Below are 23,832 nucleotides of genomic sequence, written 5' to 3'. Positions count from 1 at the left end.
GCAGAGCATAATAATAATATCAATTATATAAATTCTTTATAGAAAAATCTAGGAATATAAAAGATAGTGAGAGAATAAAAAGAAACTTTTGATATGTTTTCTGGTGTATCTTACAAATAAAATTTCTCTCTTATTTATAAGAGGCCTCGTGTCTCTTTATAGATACATAACTATTAAAATGGATAGTCATTTCTTTAGTAATAAATATAATTATTCAATAGATCTCTACTTGAATAATTATGACTATTTGTTAATAATTAAGTGACTTAACTTTTGATTACTTATAACTTTTATTTGCAACTATTGGAACATTATATATATATTTTGAAAATGTTCCAACATATTTTAATTTTCAATATTTTACTCTATAATTTGATATAAACAAATAATTAACCTAACACTAAACGTGAATAGACCATATTAATCATTATTGAATTTAGCAAAAGAATATATTAAATATATTTTTATGGTAAAAAATAATCTTTAATTTTTGCGCATGCGGCCTTTATATATTTATAATCATATTAAACTTAAATTAACAAAAGATGGGTTTTTTTATCCAAATAATATAACAAATAATTAATTACGAAAATGGTCTGAGAAACAAATTAATTATGAAAATAGGTATTTGTTACAGTGTTCCGTCGGTGCCGCCTGACATATTGGCGACACCAGACTAAAATGTGATGATCTAAAATATTTTGAGACCTGATATTTAAATTTTCTATTTTGATTGGTTTTGATAGTTTGGCGGCACCAGACTTTAAATAGAGTTAATTGCTTTGTAAACCCTTGTTTATTATTATTATTATTTTATTCCCCTTCAACACAAAAAATAAAGAGGCCTCTTACCAATTAGTCCAAAAAATTTTCTACCAAAAAATATTTTGTAAAAATTCAGTTCCAACGGCTGGAAATAAATTTTATTTATTTTCTGAAAAATAATTTTTGTTCAAATTATGTCCGACATTATAGTTAACAATATTGATAGTAATTTTCTTTCACTCACATAATATCTGAAAACTATAAATTTAATTAATAATTATAATTTATACATAATAAGATTTTTCTAAAGCTTTCATAATTATAATTTTATACGGCGCTTTTGGTAACTTTTTATAAAAATACTTTTTGATAGAATTTTTTTGAATTAATTGATAAGAAACCTCTTTATTTTGGTGTTGAAAGGGAATAAAAGAAAATAAATAAACAATAAGAGTTTATAAAGCAATTTAACCTATTTAAAATTCGGTGCCCCAAATAGTCCGCACCTTAAAGGTTTTGTTTTTAGCAGCTAATTTATTCTGAATATTTTAAATCATCACATTTTAGTTTGGTGCCGCCAATATGTTAAGCGACACCGTCAAAATACTATAGCAAATGTTTATTTTCGTTATTAATCTGTTTTCATATTTTTTGTAATTAATTATTTTTTTAATATTATTTATGTAAAAGAACCCAAATTTTAAAAATTTAGAAAAAAAAAAAAAAACCTAGAAAAGCCCTTAAGAAGAAAAATCCCATTTGCAAGTGGCCTCCGTTTTAAATTTACCCTCATTGTTTGACAATCAACCAAAAAAGAAGAAGAAAATTAATCAACCGAGTATCCCCATCCACATTCATGACAAGTGCAGAACACGCGCAAGGAAACCGCGTGAGGAAAACTGTTCACCTCTGACATGAGATAAATAGGTGAGAGAGTGAGTGATGAGCACTGTCAAGCCCACTCTCTGCAACTTGCTACTATAATAATACAAATTTGTTTTTCTTTCTTTTAACTTATAATTCCCACTCTTCACAAAAGTAATAATATTTATTATAATTTGTAATTATAGGTAGGAGTTAAATTGTATATTTTTAAGATAGTAAAAATATGATTTTATTATTTTAATAATTGATATTTTTATTATTTTTAAAAATTAAATTAAATTATTATTTTAAAATTTAAGTATAATTTTATCATTATTAATTTAAAATTTTATAAATTATAAAAGCTCGATATCAAGTTACTACCTTCACCCTTACTACTAACCAGTGAAATGAATCTTTAAATAAAAATAGAGAAAGCAAAATTTACAAAATTATTTTAGTTAAAAATATGATATAACAATTGAATTCAACAAACATATATAATATAATAATAGAAGGGAACTTTCAAATAAAAAGAGGCATGATATGGGACAGTTGGGGACAGAGAGGGACCACAGTATAGCATGTCATTTTACATTTTGTCCTTACTGTAAGCATTTTTGGCTGCTGTGTTGAGTTTGTATTTTGCACTACTTTTGGGGACTCTGATTTCCAAGAGAAGTGACATAAGAGTGGGGGAAGAACCAAAGTTTGTGTTTTGTTCTCTCTCAAGAATCAAAGAACATTTTGTGCTTTTGTGAGTCAAGAAATGTATGCAGAAACTGGGCTATTTTTCCCTTACATGCAAAAAGTTTCTCAAGAATTTCACCAGTTTGAAGAGTTCTGCGAAACCCAGAAATCCAATGCTTCAATGGTACTGAATATCTAATCTTTGCTTCTTTTTTCTTTCTGTTCATTTTCCTTGCTTTGGTTTGTTTTGAATGATCTGCATTTGGTTGATTGGGTATACTTCTGATGTGGGTTTTAGCTTTGATTGCATGCATCTGAATCTACGCTCTAGTATTCACTTTGTTCCTTGTACTATAATGATTCTTTGTTTTTGTAGTTTTTAAATGGAGAAATTTTTGCGTTTCATTCTGATTTTTGGGAAAAAATTTATTTCGTGTTCCCCTCTATTGACGAAGAAAAACAGTGGGGAAAAATGTTTTTTGGGTTCTCTTGAGAAGGGGACTTCCATAAGTTATTCTCCAAACAGTTTCTCAGCAGCCAAACAAGGCTGAAATGGTGAAAATAAAAAAAGAATGAAAGTATTTACATGCCGGATCAGGAAATGTTGGAATATAACTGGAAAATAATTTCCATGTCAGGAGTTTCGTGTTGTTCAAGATTTCTGCCTTTCTCTTCAACTTTTTGGTGTGAATTTGGTTATTGGGTTTTTCACTTTTAGCCCACTTACAGAAAGATTAGAAAAGAATAAGAAAAGGTCTACTCTTTTTCCTTTTTCTTTTAGGTTTCTCAGTATAAAGGGGACGAATGTTTGGCAAGTACAAGAGGTTATTAGGTAAAGTATAATGGAGAGTACTATATTAGGGGTTGGGTTATGTTTTGCCTCTTCTACTAAGAAAAATGGATAAACATGATGTACAAGTGCCACATAGCACTGTCTGGTTATTCGGTCTGCCAGACCGGTTTGAAATTTTTAATAGAAAAAATCAATTTACTCTTTAGTATGACTAATTTGCCCAACTTTTTAGTAGCCAAAGCCAAATGCTGACTCTTAGTATAAGGGCTTCCATGGTACTTTTACCAATGGTTGTTTGTATTGCGCTTTATTTTAGTTGGTTTCAAAAGTGAATCAAATTTTGGGGAAAGTAGGAGAAATGGAATTTACCCTTTTTTAATGGCTATTATAGATCTTTTCCTGCTTCCTTACTGTAGACTTGGAGTTTATGTTGTTTCTTGAGAAGGGTTCTGAATTTGATTGCTAACATCATACTATGTGATCTTTGACTTGAGGGTGAGTGTTGAAATATATATGTGTTTCATTCAATTTTATAAAGTTTCTTCATATATTTTGAGGACTATACCCCATACCCTTGTCCGAATATATGTTAGACACAAATGATTTAGGGAAAATAAAGCTTTTATATAGTTGACTACAATGCAATTCGTGCTTTCTTCGGACAGCATAAAGCAGATCATTTTTCTGCCTGTATTAATTGTTTTAGCCTCTGCTACTTTGTTTCACTCAGCAAGATATCCTATTCGAAAAGTTAATAATATTTGTTCATGTCTAATGTAGAACAACATGGTTCAGACCTCAGCAATATCTGAATATTACCTGGGAGGCGAAGGTGATCTATTCAAAGCCCCGGAGCCTATCATTGAAGAACCAATTGTGGACCTTAATCCCATGACTGCAGCCATCTCATTAAGCTTTTGTGGTGAAGATGTTATTACTTCACAAGGATTTAAAGCTGCTGATATTGAATCAATTCAAAACGAGCAGTTTTTAGAGGTTCTTTATGAGTGCGAGAAGGATCTGATGGCACGAGCAGTCATAGAAACACCACTATCCGAGGTCCTGGATGTAAAGATTCCTTTGAAGACGGATGAAAACCAAAATCATGAAAATGAAGTGCTCTGTGATGTACAGTTCCAGAAAAGTGTCAGCTCGGATTGTTTAAGCTCAATGGAAGGGATGCAAGGGGCTGCAATGAAGCCTAATTTTCTGGATTTCCCTGGAATAGATTTTGGTTCTGCTTATGGAATGAGGAGAGCATTTAGTGAAGGAGACATGAAGGTCAGCCTTAATTATTTTTGCTTTTGTTGTTGTTAGATGTAAAGGCTATTAGTTTTCTGTTGGCATTTGAGTGCATACCAACCCCTTGAACTACATGGACCTTATCTGATTAGAGCATTATTTTTGGTAAAAGTACTAGCAGTCAGATTGCATTTTGCCTCCTCTACTAAAAGCTTGTGCAAATTAGTCCCTATACATTAAATCAAAGAGCAAACTGATATTTCTGTTAAAAATTTCATTCATTTTTATTGTTAAAAACTGGTCATTGTATGTCAAAATGAGGTACACATGGCATGCTACATGTAACTGTTTGATTATTCCTTCAGCCACTTTAGGTTTTAACAGTAGAAATGGATGGAATTTAACAGTAAGGACCAGTTTACTCTTCGATCTAACATACAGGGATTAATTTGTCTATCTTTTTAGTAAAGATGGCAAAATTGAATCTGCCTCCTAGTACAGGGCCTCTATGGTACTTTTATTGAGTACTTTTTCATACATGACTGGTCTGCTATCAATTTTCTTATTCTACCATACTTTTGAACACAACAGTGTTTATGACTTCATTCCCTTATCATCGAAATCACACCAAGAAGCGATGGGATCCTGCTTTAAGACGAAACTCTACTGGTCTCTAAAATTCATATATGTTTCTTCCGTCTTAATAACCACCAATTGTCTTTGTCATTACCCTCTTAAACTCTCACCAGAATCAAGTGACTCTTCAAACTATCGTTGAGCACTAAGCATGGTATCATCTTTCTAACGTCTAGCAACTAAGAAACTTTTAGATGTTTCTGACCATTTTCCACAGGATGGGGTGGGTCATTTGATACTGAGTTTTTATGACAGACTCTTGGCAATGGTAATGCGAGTGTCATCCATTCTCCTCTTGAGCGACCGATAATCGTCAGCAGCTGTTCTACCAAGGATCGAAGGGAAAAACTCTCTAGATACAGGAATAAGAAGACGAAGAGGAACTTTGGAAGGAAAATCAAGGTAACTGAAACTCATGGTTATTTTTCATATTCTTGTAACTGAAACTCATGTGTTTATGTATATTTTTTCTCAGTATGCATGCAGGAAGGCTCTTGCTGACTGTCAACCGAGGATCCGTGGAAGGTTTGCGAAGACTGAAGAATCCAACAACTCAAAGAGGCAATAGCTGTTGATTAATCAAGCCAGTACCAAGTAAAACAGGAATGAAGTAGCTAGATTGAATGATGCAATGCTAAGAAAAGAAAGTTTTCGAGTAGTGGTGTCAACTTCGACATATATAAGCCTTTGTGGAGATCATCTTATGACATTAAAATGCTAAATAAACCATAATCCAGCTCCTCAGAAATAGTTCCATGTTATTTGCTGTAATCATCCCCACTATAATGGAAGTGGCCAGTTAGGATTGTACATAGTGTTTGTTCAATAAAATGGCACAGCTGAAATTTGTACTTGTTCATATATGTTTTTAAAAGATAAGTAGTTTTTAATGTTATATGCTATACGTATTTAATTTTTTAATAATATATTTTTAATTACGATAATTAGTGTAAAATAATATTCAATATTATTGGAACTGTTTAAACCTAATAAAATATATTAATTTATTTAACAATTTAAATATTGTAATAATTAAAATAATAAATTTTCAAATCATAATTAAATCATTTTACTATATTTAATGTATAGTTTTACTTCATATAAAATAACAATAAATATAATTAACATATATTATTTATTTTATCATTTAAATATAGTGTTAATAAAAAATTCTTAATAATTATTAAAGTACTTGTATAAACTATAAAAATTGATGTATTGTAAATTAAACTCCTCTATTCAAATTTTATTTTTATTTAGTTAATAAATTTATTATCATAGATAATATATATAAATATAAATATAAATGCAATATATTAAATTAGATTATATAAATGTATTTTTATAAAATTTTATATATAAAATATAAAATTACTAATTATGGAAATAAATAAAAATTTTATTTAAAATTAAATTAATATAAAATTTTCTTTTCATATCAAATTTAATTATTTATTATTATTTAAATTGGGTTAATAAAAGTCTTTTAATAAATCGGATTTATTATTTATAAGGATAATAAATTTTCTTATAAATAATAGAAAAATTAAAATGATAAATTTAATGATATAATAAATAAAAAAGTTATATTAGTCAATTCGAAAATTCCTTTAAACTCGTACTTTTATTTAAATTAGTTTCTAAGCCACATGTGTTGCACATGTTTTTATGTGCTCAATTTTAATTAATTTTCTAAATAATATCTTTTTAATTTATTATTTGAATTATTGAACATATTAAAATATATTATATTATTTAGCAATTCAAATATAATAATAAAAATCTGAAATCATAATTAAAGCATTTGTATTAGAATAATAACTCTATTTTAAAATTAGTAAATAATTATATATTAAATAAAACTAATAATTTTTTTTGGGTAAAAAGGAGAATAGCTAACTACTAAACAATGTTTAACTCCCAGCTAACTTCCTGGAAGAAACAACGCGCATCCGAAGCCAACTAAGGTTCAACCGACAGCGGAAAACATGCAACTCATTCAGGTGGGCAGAGCTAATCCGCGATAGACGATTGGCAACTTGGTTGTAAGCACGGTCACAGACGATCGGCAACTTGGTTGTAAGCTCGGCCAACATGTCTTAGACATACATTCTAACTACGCTCACACAACGCATGCGCTAACTGCAGCTCAGCAAAGCTGCTATCCACAGCAGGACCACTCCGGAGAAGGTCAATAAGAAGGGAATTATCACTCTTCACCTCCACACCATGGAACCTCCTATTGTCACGGGCCGCAGTTCAAAGCCCGTGACCATCGCACCAAATGCATCCATTGTAAGGTGAATTCTTAAGAGTAATAGAATTCCTTGAGCATTTACCCAAACACTTTGTGTGCATTCTTTCTTTGGTTTTCTGTTGTTCTCTTGTAGCTTCTTTTGGCACAATCGCTTCCGCTATACAAATTGGTGCCTTGGAGGAATTCTAAGGAATCCTCACTTTTGGGCGTAAAGGCTGACTTAGGCGAGTTTGGAGCAAACGGATCGCCTAAGGCTGCACGGTTTGCGAGACGAAAGGTCTAGCCCCGTGACACTATCACATGTAAACTGAAGTCCGACGTACAAAGCACGTGCCATCTAGCCATTCCCCACAACAACCGCGGACAGCACCACCAATGCAAGCACTGTTCCGTCTCTTGGACAACGACCCATCCACGTTGACCTTGACCCGATCCACACTCGGTGGTTGCTAGCACATATGAGAATAACAGTAACTAAAGAGACGGTTGGAAAGATCTGTAGTCCCATAATTTCTTGCCCACGCAATACTCGCTACCACCACATCCCTATTGCTACCATTGGAATTGTGAAAGACGAAATCATTGCGGGTTTTCCACAACAACCAGCAAGCCACTGGAAAAAACGTGCACCAATGGACTCGAGTCGAATGTAAGAGGACAGAAATATCTAAATTCTACCGCAACCAACTTGCGAGTCCACCGTTGAAAAAACGACCCAGAATCTCATGACGAATAAGGCTGTCCCAAACCACATGGGCTGCATCACAATCACATAACACATGCAAGACAGTCTCTTGAGTCTTGCCACATCGAACATAGTGCCCTTCAGTCGCCATTCCACGAGGCACACGATAATACCATAGCCACCAAAAGAATACTCGGACCCTTTGTGGAGCCTTAATCTTCCATACGTGCTGCCAATCATCTATAAAAGGCATTATAACAGACCCTTCCAAGGACCGAAACGTTTCCCGAAAGGAAAAATGACCACCCAATGACTAGCGCCACCAAGTCGATCCTCGCCTATAACCTCCGATGGGGGTAAAAGATCCATCATACCATGCAACACGTGCTTTAAATGTATAAACACATTTTATTAAATTATAATTATTTTTAAATGTATAAAGAGTTAAAATTAGAACAATTTTTTTAATCCAGTCCTTCTAAATTTCAAAATTGAGCAAATTGGCCCCTTTAAAAAAATCGGAGCAATTTAATCCTTGTAAAAATTTTGAAAGTGAGCAATTAAGGACATTCAATCACAACATTAATGTCTTCAGTTAGTCAGTACATAATTTTGATTAGTATAGCAATAAATTTATCTCTTGATGTTTACATGAACTAGTTAAGAATATTTTTAAATGATACCAAAAAGTGGTTAGAAGAAGTGGGAGTTGTTTTCTTTCCCATGCATTTGAAATCAAGTTCAAATCCTAGAGTTTTCATTGTCGGGAGGACTTTATCTACGTCTACTCCCAACCCTAAAGAAAAACTAAATTTTGATTATAAAATTAATGAAAACACGTGTAGTTATGTTAGAATATTGTTATGGGATATTATCTTTTAGGAATATCTAAATATATATATTGTATATTATTGTATATCTTTTAGGCATATATTTAGGAATATATTATATATTTTTCCTATTCCTATCAATAAGATTGAAAGAGATTACCATATTATTGTCATGGTATCTGAGCTTGGTATTTAGCATAATTTTTTTCCATCGTTTTTAATGGCTGGCAGCGATTCTACTTCTTCACCACCGCCTAAAATTAAACCTAACTCTCATTTTTCTTGTGTCCTCAAGATTGACCCAGTGATTTTATTACTCCTATTCGATTAAAGCTCGACAAATTCGATGATTGGGCTTATGCTATTCATGTCGCTCTATCTTCTCGGTGCAATTTTGGATTTCTTGATGGTACCATTACAGATTTTGTTCCCCCTTACTCGAAGGATGATTGGGTTACCATTCATTGTATGGTTGTGTCCTGGATTCTCAAAACTATTAACCTGGAAGTAAGATCGATGCTTTCCAATTATGATAATGCGAAAATTTTGTAGGATGATTTACATGAACTTTTTTCTGTTGTCAACGATCCACGTATTCAACAATTAAAAGCAGATATTAATCGTTGTAAGCAAACCAAGACCATGAGTGTTGCTATTTATTTCAGTAAATTAAAGATTTTGTAGGATGAATTAGATAATCATGAACCTTTAATTTATTGCAGGTGTGGAAAATGTTTATGTAACTTAGAGAAGGCGCATGAACAACGTTGTGAGCATGACTGGCTTCATCAATTTCTTCTTAGTCTCTATTCTGATTAGGTCTACACTACTTTCCCAAGGTTCTTTGTCTTCCTTGAATATGGCATTCTAGCAGATTACTTAGGAGGAACACGTTTGCGACATTACACAGGTCAATGAGGACAAGCCTGAAATTTTGGGCTTTGCGGTATGCACGGAGGGACATGACAAAGGTCGGGTTGATCGTGTCGACCTTGTTGTGCACTCATTGCCATCGCAAGGGGCATGAGTTTGCTACCAGTTTTGAATTACATGGCCACCCGAATTGATGGCTACAGAAATATGGGAAGCCAGAGATGAAAACTGTTGGTCGCGATGGCAAGATAGGTGTTATATCTTCCACGTAACAAGTTTCTCGTGGTAAAAGCAATGTATGAGCTAATGCTACTGCCATAGATAACAACCATGGAGCAACACCAGTACATAACACAATAGGGCCAACACAATCGTCAGAGGACGACACTTCTTGGTTTTACCGCTGAGCAATGGCAACCTCTTCTAGCGATGTTCGGTAATACATAATCCACTAACAATCAGTTGAATTGTAAGTCCAAAAATAATTAGATTATTGATACGGGGCATCCAAATCATGTTACGGGTGATCTTATGTGTTTGACAAATGTTAGAGAAGTTGTAGCATATTCCGTAGGACTTCCTGATGGCCAAACAGTAGTGGTTACCAAAGAAGGAATGGTTAAATTGACAAGAAAAATTCACTTAAAGCATGTTCTTTACATTCCTAAATTAAACTAAAATTTAATTCCGGTTTCATAGTTGAATGATGATATGAACTATTTTGTCCTATTTTCTACTAACATATGTGCTATTCAAGACCTTCATTTGAGGGAACTGATTGGAGCGAGTGGGAGACAGAATGAACTTTACTTCTTTTGACAAGTATCGACGGTCAAAGCAGTTTCGATTGAAAATTCATACTCTTTAGAATTTTGGCATAGAAGATTGGGTCAAACTTCTAAAAAAGTATTGAAGTTACTTTCTTATGTTAGTAGCTCTAGAGATCATTTGAATAAAGCATGCAAAATTTGTCATCGTGCTAAGTAAACTAGAAATAATTTTCTAATTAGTGAACAGAAATCCACTCGTATTTTTGAGTTAGTTCATTATGATTTATGGGGTTTTTATGGCACTCATCGTGTCACACCCTAATTTTAGACCAAAGATTTAGTCATATTAAAATCTCGATCTCTTGACATTTCAAAGCTTTCAAAATTACTCCTATTATATAAATTACGTATGAAATTGTGATAAGCTTAGATCATTACGGGAATTAGTATGGATTTGAATTTTTTGGAGGGCCGGTTGAAAAAATAAATAAAAGAGTTATCTTTAAAATTTTATTATTAAAATTATAGGTTAGTGGTTGCATGGAAACTGATGAACGTTCAGTAGGATAGTGGTATTTAAGAGAAAAAATAAAGCCAGTGAACAAATATCTTTCTTTCTTCTAAATTCTTTATAGCTATCATTTTTCTCTAGATATTTCGATTAGGAGAAGAAGAAATGACGAATCGAGCTGCATGCTAGGGATGAATAGCAAATTAGCTTAATAAAACGTGAAATTAGGGAACTAGATGAAGCAAAACCAAATGACAAGGGATCGTTGAGCTGGTTTAGGTACTATGGTTTTGAGGTAAATTGTCAACGAGTTCTGAAATCAAAATCTTTATTAGTTGTTTTGTGTGTTTTCATTATCGTGTTGCCAGGTTAAGTTGTTTTTGGTGTTTTGCTAATCATAAATGTTGCTATATTGTGATATGTCAGCCAAAATGTTGAAACATGTTGTGTTGTTGTACAAATGCATGTTTGGTTGCATGCATAAGCTTGTTGTTGTTGATGAGTTGTACTGGGCAATATATTACTGATTATGTTATTTTGTTGAAAGGTTCGATGGTTGAAATGTGAATGAGAGACTGTAGTGAAATGTAAGAACGTTATGTTTGTACATGTAAAATGTATGTTTAACTTATTGTAATAATTGTTGATTGTTTGATATATGCTAATTTGGTGAAATGAATGTTACATAGAGTAAGGAAGTATGTAAGGTTGATGATGAAAATTGAAGTGTTGCATGATATTTGGCTTTGCGGAGGTTTAGACGGATTGTACGAAGAATATACATATGTATAATATTTTGGCTTTGTGAAAGTTTGGTTGGGCTATACAGAGATATATGCGCACAAGTAAATAAAAACCCTACAAAGGTTCTATGTAAGTAAGAGATTTTGCAAAGTTTAAGGGTTTAAGCCTCATATATGAAAGCAAGTCCTATGGTCATGGCATATGCGAGTTATGACAGTCTGTTAGACTTATCCTCTAAGATTTATAACAATATTATATGTTGTATGTATGAGTTTGCATCTAGGAATTCGCATGTAAAAGTTTGTATGAATTATCTTTCAAGCACGAGTTTGTATGGATTTTCATCCAGGTAAGAGTCTACATAAATTATCTTTCAAGAACGAGTTTGTATGGATTTTCTTCCAAGTAAGAGTTTGTATGGATTAGATTTCGAACGACATATGGTCTATTTCTCAAGCGAGAGTTCACAGTAATTATCTGTTAAGCAAGAGTCCTAGAATAACTATATTTTATACACGAGACTTTGAAGACTACTACGTAAGAAAGAGTCTACAAGTATGAATCCGCATATAAGTTTGCACCATTATAAAATCGCATGCGTGAAGTCACCATGTTTGAGTCCTTACGTAAAAGCTCTCCAAGTGTGAAACTCCATGCACTAACTCTCAGGAATTAGTTTGCCGTAACAGTATTATCTGCTAAGATAAGTTGCATATGAGTAACTTTCAAAATAAATTTGGTGATGAGTTGTCTTGTATGGAACTAAGGCAAATGGGTAAGTGATATCATCTTGCAAGAGACTCTACTGTACGAGCAATGGAAATTGAGGCTTATGTCAATAAAGAAAGTTTACCAAATTATAAGTCGAGCCAAATCAAAAGATGACAAGTTTACACCAGGAAGATGCGTGAACTATCTTCGTTCAAGTGAAGTCAATCAGAAGACCAGACCAAGGAATACCAATCATATTACTAGATTAAGCTAATACACTACATTAATAACTCACTCAGTTCATCCAAACTTAATTATCTTTTTGTTATGCTTTCAGATATATTAGGTTACGAGGCACCAGAGAGGGACTAAGCTAGAATTTGCCAAGCCAATGCGAATTTGTTTCCTCAACTATAACATGCATATAGTGGGCGACCTTGAAGCCAAGCCTCAGGGTTAAAACTTTTGTATTTGAGTGTGAACCATTGTTATTATTTCCAACATAAGGTAGCTGTTCAATTTAGCAAAGTTATTATGATGTGTCTGAATTGAGACGAAGGTATAGGGAGAAATTTCCCTCAATGAAGCTTCGAGATTTTTTCACTCATACTATCATAAAGAAAAGTTCATCTCTCACATCACCTACTTTAGAGTCTTCCTTAAGTACTCAATTTCCTATAACGCATTATGTTGATTATGACAAATTTACTATGAAACACTAAAAGTTTCTTGCAGCTATTTCTGCAGGGGTCAAACCACAGTCTTTTAAAAAGACTGTGAAAGATGCAGAATAGCGTAATGCTATACAAAAGGAGATTCATGCTCTAAAGGATAATGACACTTGGTCTATGGAGACACTTCCTCCTAGAAAGAAAGCTTTAGGTGGTAAGTGGGTGTACAAGATTCAATATAACTCATATGGAAGTATTGAAAGACTGAACGTTCGTCTTGTTTTTTTTTGTAATCACCTAGTAAAAAGTATTAAATATAATAAAACTTTTGCTCCTATGGCAAAAATAGTGATTGTCCGTGCTTCCTTAGCTATTGCAACTTCAAAAATTAGGAGTTACATCAGATAAATGTACATAATGCCTTTTTGCATGGTGATCTTAATGAAAATATTTATATGAAACTTTCTTCAAGTTTTTCCCCTGATAAGCCTGGAATGGTTTGTCATTTTTTCAAGTCTTTGTATGGGTTAAAATAGGCTCATCGGTGCTGGTTTGCTAAACTGGTTACTACACTACAAGGGTATGGATTTCTTCAATCATATTCTAATTATTCTCTCTTTACATACACTAAGGGATCTATACACATTAATGTGCTAGTTTATGTTGATGATTTACTTATTTTTGGGAATGATTTCGTTCATTTGGAAACTTTTAAAGGGTATATCACTTCTTACTTTCATATGAAGGATCTTGGTGTTTTGAAATATTTTTTGGGGATAGAGGTAGATCGTAGTTCTTTGGGTATATTTCTTTGTCAAAAGAAATACGCACTTGATATTTGTTGACACCATTTTTTTGATTGAAAATGGGGTCGACTTGGGTTTTAAAAAACGAATACGGGAGTCGCCACCAATCCTTTTTTGTGAGGTGTGATCGGGCCACCTCGTAAAAGGGGTTGTTTTTAATAAACAATTTAATTTTATTAAAACAACGGTTTTGGTCTCTGAAATTCGAAAAATGGGTTCGAGTCGGTTACGTCATTTAGGAAGGATTAGCACCTCGTAACGCCCAAAATTGGTACCTAGTTGATTACTTAATGTCTTGAAGTCGAAAATTGAAAACTTTAAAGAGATTTAAAAATACAATACTTTATTGAAATGTTAAACTTTTTTGGGAAAATAGGCATATTTCACGTTAATCGAGAAAAAGAATCATATCCAGTAAGTTAGGACACAATGTCTCGAATTCTCGATACGAGAATAAATGCCAAAAATTTATTAGAAAAGATATTTAATTATCTCGAGTTTAGAAAAGGGATCATGCCCAGTAAGTTAGGACACGATCTTTTTTAATGCCGGAGATCATCTAGAACTTAAGTTTGAAAAGATTTGTGTATTTAGATTTATTGTGAAAATCGAGACCCAGTAAGTTAGGGTACGATATTCTCAAATCCAAACACAAGATTTTGCTTATTCAAAATTGTAGCTTATGCATTGAAATAAATTAATCTAATAAAACACGATGTTAATACTGTAACAAGGCGATATTGGATACAATAGTGTAAAAATAATACTAGCAATTGCAACAAAAATAAGATAAATAAAAAGTACAAATCAACAATGTATACAAGCAAGTAAAATTAAAGCATTCATTCGAATCAATAATGAAAATGAAATAAATAAATAAATGAATAAGATTATAAAAGGTAAAAGATATATGCGTAAGCATAAAATTATGAGAGTGTGAAAATCTATGTACGTAAATATATATGTAAATATGTATGTGTATACTAATGTATATATATAAAGTTATGAAATATATAAAATATAAAGGTAGGTATATATATATATAAAACTAAAAAACATATATGCGCACACATACTATAAAAATATGTATGTATACATGTATATAGATTAACGATATATAAAAATGTAAGTATATACATATATGAAAATTAGAAATATGTAAGTATGTATATAAGTATGTACACATATATATATATATGTATATAACAAATCTAAAAACAGTATAAATAAGTAAATGATAATAATAATAATAATAATAATAATAATAATAATAATAATAATAACTAATTAGTTAAATAATAATAATAATAAGGGACTAAATTGAAAACAAAACAAAATCACAGGGAAAAATAAAAAAAAGAAATGAAGTAAAAGATTAATCTGTGACGCGCTTGAAAGAAGAGGGACCGAGGTGAAAAATATCCCAATCCACCAAAACGTAGAACTTCGAGGGACTTAAATGAAATCAGAACAAGATTTTAGGGTAAAATTAAAAATAAAATAAACCTAACAGAAAGGGACTAAATTATAAAATGGGAGAAATAAGGAGGGGCTAAAAGGGTAAATATACCCTTAGCCTCAAAAACGCGCGGATCCTAGTCGGACAGGTCGGGTCGCCCGCGGGTAGCGCAAAACGACGTCGTTTTGAGGCCGAATGAAACAGGCCAAAACAGCGCCGTTTCATTTGGGTATTTAAACCAAATTTCTGTTAAAAAATTTCATTAAGCCCCCATTCCTAAAAAAAAATCAAAACTCTTCCTCTTTTCTCTCAAAAACCTCCTCCTCCACCATGGTATTTGGTTATCGACCATCTACGACGGCGCCATGTCATGTCCATGGTGGCTTTAAAAACCAAAACGGCCTTTGTTTGCTCCTCTTTTTGAGTAGAGCTCGATTTTGAGGCTTTTACACCCCGGAGGCCCGCCGATGAAGGTAAAAATCCTTCCTTTCTGTTCTTTTCTTTTTATTTTTCGTATTTTTTGATAAAAATGAAAATAAGTGAAAATAAATAGAGTGAAAAAATATATAAAAAAAAACCAAAAATCCCCCCTCAAGAAACCGTTCGGCTTCCGGCCACCTATCATCGGAGGTGGCTCCTCACCGCATTTCTAAGATCTGAGCTCGGAGAACCGGTCAGTTTTCTCTTTTTTCTTTACTTATTTATCTTTGTATGTAGAATAATAATAATAATAGTAATAATAATAATATAGAAACAGTATAACAGCGAAAACAAAAACTAAAAATATCAACCTTGAACTGATTTTTCTTTGTATTAGATTCTCTATGAAATCTCCCTCTTTTGATACATGGTTGGTGCGGCCTTTTATAGCCGATTTACATGTCGTTTTTGTTTTCTTTTTTCTTGCTTCTATGTCTGTCTTCCTTGTTTCTTGTTTGCAGATTTTGGTGAGGTCAACGGGTATTGGAAGAATAAACCTAGCCTTTTTGGTGCAAAACTGGTCGTGCTTCGGGCGTTGAGTGTGCTGCGAAGGCACGAGGAGACGTACGGCGCACTGAGGCTGCTGGTTGTGAGCTGAATTGGGCTAGGGTTTTGCCATCTTGGGCCTCTATTGTGTTATGGATTTTGTTTTAATTTTGTTTATTATTTTGTGTTTTGTGGTTAAGGCCAGGGTAAAATTGGGCCCGTACAGCTGCCCCTCTTTGCTCGTTGTCGTGTAACGAGAACAGAGCAAAGACTTCAAAAGGACCAATTTTTCCCGGTCTCACCGAGTCTTGACTTCTTCTGGTACTTCTCTTCTTCAAATAACTCCGTTCCAGTCCATTGTGTCTTGTTGCTTCAATCCACTCCACTGCATTTCAAAAGGATCTGACTTGTAGCTTTAATTTCTTCGCCGCAACTTCTGGGGGACGATGTTTGTGGTTTTAGTCTGCTCTACTGTAACTTCAGGGAGATAAGACTGGATGAGATCTGCTCTACTACATCTTTAGAGAGATAAGATCTTTTGTTTTAATCCGCTTCACTGTAACTTCAGGGAGATAGGATAGTATCTTCGATCTGCTCCGTTGTAATCTCAGGAAGATAAGATCTCTAGCTTCAATCTGTACCACTGTAACCTCAGGGAGATGAGATCTGAAATTCTTCGGTCTACTCCACTGTAACCCCAGGGAGATAAGACATGATGCGATCTACTCTGCTGTAACTTCAGAGAGATAAGATCCTTTATTTTAATCCACTCTACTGTAACTTCAGGGAGATAGGATAGTGTCTTCGATCTGCTCCGCTGCAATCTCAGGGAGATAGAATAGTGTCTTCGATATGCTCCGCTGTAATCTCAGGGAGATAAGATCTGAAATTCTTCGGTCTACTCCACTGTAACCTCAGAGAGATAAGACCTGATGTGATCTACTCTGCTGTAACTTCAGAGAGATAAGATCCTTTATTTTAATCCACTCCACTGTAACTTCAGGGAGATAGGATAATGTCTTTGATCTGCTCCGCTGTAATCTCAGGGAGATAGGATCTCTAATATTCATTATTCTGTTATCTGGGGAGCATGACTTGTATAATGAACCTAATTATGCCTAATGATTAGGATGACATGATCAAAATGAATCAAATGCTCCTAACTAGACATGTGTAAATGGTGTTTGCAGAAATGCAGAATTTTATTATTATTATTATTATTATTATTATTATTATTATTTTGAGAATGATCCCGCTTAGGTTTTCATTTCTCGAAGTTCATTAAAGCTTTGCGACTGACGTGCTACAACGCCTTCTCGCCTGACTGGCTTTTCTGAAGAAACAATTAGCCAGGTTGCCTCCCATTGTAAACCTTAAAGTTTCATCCACTGGGGCACAAGAATTTATACCATCATTCTTCCACCGTAATCCAAGGGTAAAAATATGTGGCTTTTCCTCAATCTTCTCATTCACTATTTGAGGATACATAATGTGAAATTCTTTGGTCCTTTATACCATTCTAATGATGTCATACCAAATGCTTATAAAAAAAAATTCTTCTCCAAGGAAACTTCTTCCTATTGCTTGGTGATCATTGCTTGCTTGTTTATTTAAGCTTTTGTTAACGCTACTCCTTGTCATTTTGTTCAATCAATGCACTTGACAACATAATCCAAGGAGAAAGTCTAAATTTAGACTCTTCCTTCTCAAATTTTCAACTCCTAAATTTGGTGTTCTAAACAATTGTCTTGTCTCGGGTTCCTATATTATTTAGAAACTTTTCAGAGTAATATGCAAAACTTCCTTTGTGAAAGTTTTATTAGCCCATACGACATGTTTGCCAAAAGGTCATAACAATGGACAAGAATAAAGCTGGTTCTGATCATAAATCAAAAAGAAATAAAACATCGAAGATAGTGAAAGAAAGATAACAAAGAAGTGGATTGAGAATGTGTATCTTAGCAAAAAGAAAAACGTATTTTCAAGAATATACATATAAATAGAATAAGAACTAGGTGCCCCAGTTATCGCAGCTTGAATTTCTCTGTACAAACTTTCTGAAGACCATTCGGAGTTTGACATGTGTTTAGGAGATCTGCAATACTCTGTCAATGCTCCAAGACGTCGCATATCATTTCTTGTTGGTTCGGGTAAAGCAAGATCTTCACATGCCCCTGATCAAAATTTGATCTGGTCACATCACCTTATGCCCCAACTCGATCAATACTTGAGCCACCCTTTCCGGGTTTTCAACTTAAGCCCCCTTTGGCCTCAAGATGCCCTTCGCGGGTTTTCACCTTGACCTCTCCAAAGTTTTTTTTTTTTGGGAAGCAAAGCGCCCTTTGCGGGTTTTCACTTTGGTTCTCTTTCCTTTTAAGTGAAATATTTCTTGATGGAGTCTGCGTTTACAGGGTTTGGCAAACTTTTGCCATCCATCTCACATAGGATTAAAGCCCCACCGGAAAATGCCTTCTTTACAACATAGGGACCTTCCCAATTTGGCATCCATTTTCCTCTCGAATCCTTTTGCATGGGGAGAATCTTTTTTAGCACTAAGTCTCCTTCACGAAACTCTCTGGGGCGGACCTTTTTATTATAGGCTCGCATCATTCGTTTCTGGTACATTTGCCCATGACGAATAGCTCTAAGCCTCTTTTCTTCTATTAGGTTCAACTGATCGTACCGAGATTGGATCCAATCGGCTTCGTCCAACTGTAATTTAGATAGTACCCGTAGAGAGGGGATTTCAACTTCAATGGGTAATACCGCCTCCATTCCATATACCAGAGAAAAAGGTGTTGCTCCGGTAGAAGTTCTAACAGATGTTCGATAGGCAAGGAGAGCAAATGATAACTTCTCATGCCAATCTTTGTAAGTTTCAGTCATTTTCCCCACGATCCTCTTGATGTTCTTATTAGCCGCCTCCACTGCACCATTCATTTTTGGACGATATGGTGATGAGTTATGATGTTTGATTTTAAATTGGCTGCAAACCTCAGCTATTGTGCTATTATTCAAATTTAACGCATTGTCGGATATAATTTTCTCAGGCATTCCATATCGACAAATAATCTCTTTCTTCAAGAATTTGCTAACTGCTGACTTCGTGACATTTGCGTATGAAGCAGCCTCTACCCATTTGGTAAAGTAATCAATGACCACAAAGATGAAGCGATGCCCATTAGAAGCCTTTGGTGATATTGGCCCAATAACATCCATACCCCACATGGAAAACGGCCAAGGAGAGGTCATGACGTGAAGAGGTGAAGGAGGCGCATGTATTTTGTCTCCGTAAATTTGGCATTTGTGGCATTTCTTGGCGTAATCTATGCAATCTCCTTTCAGGGTGGGCCAATAGTACCCAAATCTCATGATTTGTCTGGCCATCATAAAACCATTGGCGTGCGTCCCACAAATACCCTCATGTACTTCCTCCAATATTTTCTTAGCTTCCACGGCATCCACACATCTTAACAATACTTGATCCTTCCTTCTTTTGTATAACACTTCCCCATCTAGGACATATTCGATGGCCATTCTTCTCAGAGTTCTTTTGTCATTCTCTGTCGCTTGATTGGGGTACTCCCGATCCTTCACGTCTTCGTAGGATATTCGATACCAAGGACAATCATCTTTTCCTCCTCTTCAATATTGCAAGAATAAGTGGGGTCTCATAGATACTCATCCGAATAGGCCTCATTGCCTCGAGTCTATTCACATGAATCATCGAAGCTAGAGTAGCTAATGCGTCAGCCATCTGGTTTTCCTCTCGCGGGAGATAACAGAAGGTGATATCATCAAACTCACCAGCCAATTCGAGAACTAGTTTTCTATAATCAATTAGCTTAGGGTCTCTAGTTTCCCATTCCCTTTTAGTTGGTAAATCACCAATGCGTAATCCCCATATACTCTTAGCACTTTGATGTTTCGTTCAATGGCTGCACGAATGCCCATAATACATGCTTCATATTCTGCCATATTATTAGTACAATCGAAGTCCAACTTGCTAGCAACAGGATAATGATCTCCATTTGGGGATACCAAGATTGCCCCAATTCCATTACCCGTAGCATTCGAAGCTCCATCAAAATTTAACCTCCATACGCTACCCATTCGAGGCTTCTCTTCAGTATTCGCCACATACTTCAAGTCCTCATTTGGAAAATCGAAGTTCAAAGACTCATAGTCTTCCAAGGCTCTACTAGCTAAGAAGTCAGCTATCGCACTTCCCTTTATGGCCTTCTGACTTACATATACTATGTCAAATTCCGAAAGCAGGATCTGCCATCTAGCCATTCTCCCGTTTAAAGCAGTAGATTCCATCATATACTTTAAAGGATCCAACTTTGAAATCAGCCAAGTCGTATGATACAACATATACTGCCTTAGTCTTCGGGTTGCCCAGATTAAAGCGCAACACAACTTCTCAATTGATGAGTATCTCATTTCGCAATCAGTAAATTTCTTGCTGAGATAGTATATTGCCTTTTCTTTCTTTCCCGTCTCATCATGTTGGCCTAATACGCATCCCATGGAATTCTCTAACACTGTTAGATATAATATCAATGGCCTATCTGGACTTGGTGGCGATAAGACTGGAGTATTAACCAAGTACTGCTTTATCTTATCGAAAGCTCTCTGGCATTCTTCATCCCATTCACCCGGATTATGTTTCTTTAAGAGACGGAATACCGGATCACATTTCTCCGTCAGTTGTGAGATGAATCGAGCAATGTAATTCAATATCCCCAGGAAACCTCGAACTTCCTTCTGCGTGCGCGGGGGAGGTAAATCTCGTATTGCTTTTACTTTGTCTGGGTCAACCTCAATCCCTTTTTTGCTAACTATGAAGCCTAATAACTTCCCTGATTTGGCTCCAAATGTGCATTTTGCCGGGTTAAGCTTGAGCTGAAATTTTCTCAATCTCAAAAATAACTTTTTCAAGACTTGAACATGCTCTTCTTCCGTTCTAGACTTCGCAATCATATCATCCACATAGACTTCGATCTCCTTGTGCATCATGTCGTGAAACAAAGTCACCATAGCTCTTTGATATGTTGCTCCCGCATTTTTCAATCCGAAGGGCATTACCTTGTAACAAAATGTTCCCTATAAGGTAATGAATGTGGTTTTCCCCATGTCTTCAGGATGCATCTTTATTTGATTGTACCCAGAGAAGCCATCCATGAAAGAAAACAATGAATAGCCCGCTGTGTTATCTACCAAGGTATCAATGTGAGGCAGTAGAAAATTATCTTTTGGACTCGCCTTGTTCAAATTCCTATAATCCACACACATTCATACCTTTCCATCTTTTTTAGGAACAGGGACGATGTTTGCTACCCAATCCGAATACTTGACCTCTTGTAAGAATCCGGCGTCGAATTGCCTTTTGACTTCTTCTTTTATTTTCAACACAATATCAGGTCTCATTCTCCTGAGCTTCTGTTGAACGGGTTTACAATCTTCTTTTATGGGCAGACGATGCACCACAATGTCAGTGCTTAGCCCGGGCATATCTTGGTACGACCACGCGAAAACATCTTTGAACTTTCGGAGCAAATTAATGAGGTCTTGTTTTGTCTTTGCAGTGATTTCCGTACCAACTTTCACCTCCTTTCCATCCTCTAAGCTCACGATTTCCAATAATTCCCCATGAGGTAGGATCTATTTATCCTCTTCTTCCACCATTCTTAGTAAGTCCGGAGACACACCATAATCTTCGTCATTTTCAAAGTCGTGAGATCCCTCCAAACACATTTCTTGCTCAAAAATAGGCTCCGTGTTTGAAACAGCATCACTCATGTCGTTGATATCTGAAGACCTATGAAGGCATACCAAAGAATATACCAAGAATATATAAATTTATGAATGAATATTTGTGCAAAAGAGTTACAAATGAAAAAATTATTTGTAAGACAATTAATCAAATGGAAAGTATATATTTATATGTAAAGGAAAAAAAGTGACTGATCGAGATGAATGTAGATATGTATTTCATTAAAATGATGATATTTAGGCCCAAAGCCTATTTCACAAAAGATTTCATATCGTTCCTAGGCCAAAACAACAGGGATGTTTTGAGCATTACTCTGAATAAGCCCTAAAGACTACAGGGATTTCTTCAGCAGTCCAATTGTTTAGCTCGCTCCCCTGCTCATAAGGGCGGATCTCCAACAATGTCCTTTTTTTTACTGCTTCCACAGTGTTGATATGAACATTTTCCAGCATTCCTTCAATACCTTTGCTACCGGACACTCCGCACTCAGAATGAATCAATCCTCCCGACACAAAGGATGTAGATGTGTGGGGAAAGGTTAAAGGCTCCCACTTAGCTTCATATTCGCTCAAACGTGCCCTTCTTTTCTCTTGTCTCTTCTCTATTTCTTTCTTTTTCTGCTTCATGTCTGGCTTGTATCCTAAGCCAAAACTATCGAACTTTTCCTTCAACATTGGGGCTTCAATCCTTCCCTGAAGATATTTTCCCAGTCCTTTCCCTGGTGCGGCTCCTCTTCCTACCATCAATCGCAACCCCATTTCGGTGGTCCTGGATATTTTTGGTATTGGAATTCTGCTTCCCTCCGCAATAAACATCGCGTTCAAAAATTCTAACGACCGAAAAGAACATTCCAGTGCATCATCGTTGATGTCCACATAAGGTGTATCACTGGTCATCATTGCGATAATATCTTCCTCTGCATCTATTGTTACCAACCGACCCTCCGATACCAACTTCACCTTCTGATATAATGATGAAGGTACTGCCCCCGATGAGTGTATCCACGGTCTTCCCAATAAACAGTTGTAGGAAGGCCTAATATCCATTACCAAGAAGTCCACATCATAAGTGATAGGACCAATTCTTAACGGTACCTCAATTCTCCCCATAACCTTCTTTTTCTGTTCGTCAAATGCCCTTACTATACTCGCATGCTTTCATGTGCGAATCGTCCACCGTGAATCGACCAAGAGTGGATAGAGGCAATACATTCAGTGCAGATCCATTATCAACCAGGGCTCCCGGGAGTGTGTATCCTTTGCATCGGACAGTAACGTGCAGGGCTTTAGTAGAACCCCTTCCTCCGGATGGTATTTCGTCATCATTGAAGAAGATAAAATTGTCAGCGCCTATGTTGTTGATCAACCGATCTAGCTTGTTTACCGATATATCGTCGGCCACATATGTTTCGTTTAGTACCTTCAGAAGCGTATTCCGATGTATTTCTGAGCTTAGAAGTAAAGCTAATACAGAAATGCGGGCTGGCTGTTTGTGCAGTTGCTCCACAACACTGTATTCACTGTGCTTCAGAAACTTCAAAAACTCTTTTGCCTTCTCTTCTTTTATTGGTTCATTAACTAATGGTTCAACTCCTGCTGCTTTTCCTTTCCTCTGTTCTTTCTTCCAATTCTCTTCCCTGGACGACTCTGCTTGAGTGTCATATCGTTTCCTATTGCGTGTGTAAGAACCTATTTCCTGGCTTTCTTCCGCTTCTTTCCCCAAGATGGTCACATTGCACCCATAATTCCACGGCACCATTTTGCTATCCTTATACAAGAAA

At 35.1% G+C, this 23,832-nt stretch overlaps 1 protein-coding gene and 1 pseudogene across 1 annotated transcript; one reads left to right on the top strand and one right to left on the bottom strand.

The window, feature by feature from the left end:
- The first annotated feature begins 2,251 nt into the window (after nt 1–2,251).
- On the top strand, nt 2,252–5,849 carry LOC105780373 (uncharacterized). The gene is made up of 4 exons (XM_012604659.2): nt 2,252–2,503; nt 3,893–4,393; nt 5,246–5,392; nt 5,466–5,849. The coding sequence occupies exons 1-4, from the start codon at nt 2,399–2,401 to the stop codon at nt 5,556–5,558; spliced, it is 846 nt and encodes a 281-aa protein (XP_012460113.1). The 5' UTR covers nt 2,252–2,398; the 3' UTR covers nt 5,559–5,849.
- Nucleotides 5,850–18,646: 12,797 nt separating this feature from the next.
- LOC128040515 (uncharacterized) lies at nt 18,647–23,161 on the bottom strand (annotated as a pseudogene).
- Between the last annotated feature and the right edge of the window lie 671 nt (nt 23,162–23,832).

This window comes from Gossypium raimondii, chromosome 4, assembly GCF_025698545.1.
Source record: "Gossypium raimondii isolate GPD5lz chromosome 4, ASM2569854v1, whole genome shotgun sequence".
Classification (NCBI taxonomy): Eukaryota; Viridiplantae; Streptophyta; class Magnoliopsida; order Malvales; family Malvaceae; genus Gossypium; species Gossypium raimondii.
Note: the sequence above shows the minus strand (reverse complement) of the source record. Positions and strands in the feature narration are given on the sequence as shown.

Coding starts and splice junctions, on each gene's coding strand:
- LOC105780373 (XM_012604659.2), top strand. CDS start 2,399: ATGTATGCAGAAACTGGGCTATTTTTCCCTTACATGCAAAAAGTTTCT. Junction 2,504..3,892: donor AGAAATCCAATGCTTCAATG/GTACTGAATATC, acceptor TGTCTAATGTAG/AACAACATGGTTCAGACCTC. Junction 4,394..5,245: donor TTAGTGAAGGAGACATGAAG/GTCAGCCTTAAT, acceptor TTTTTATGACAG/ACTCTTGGCAATGGTAATGC.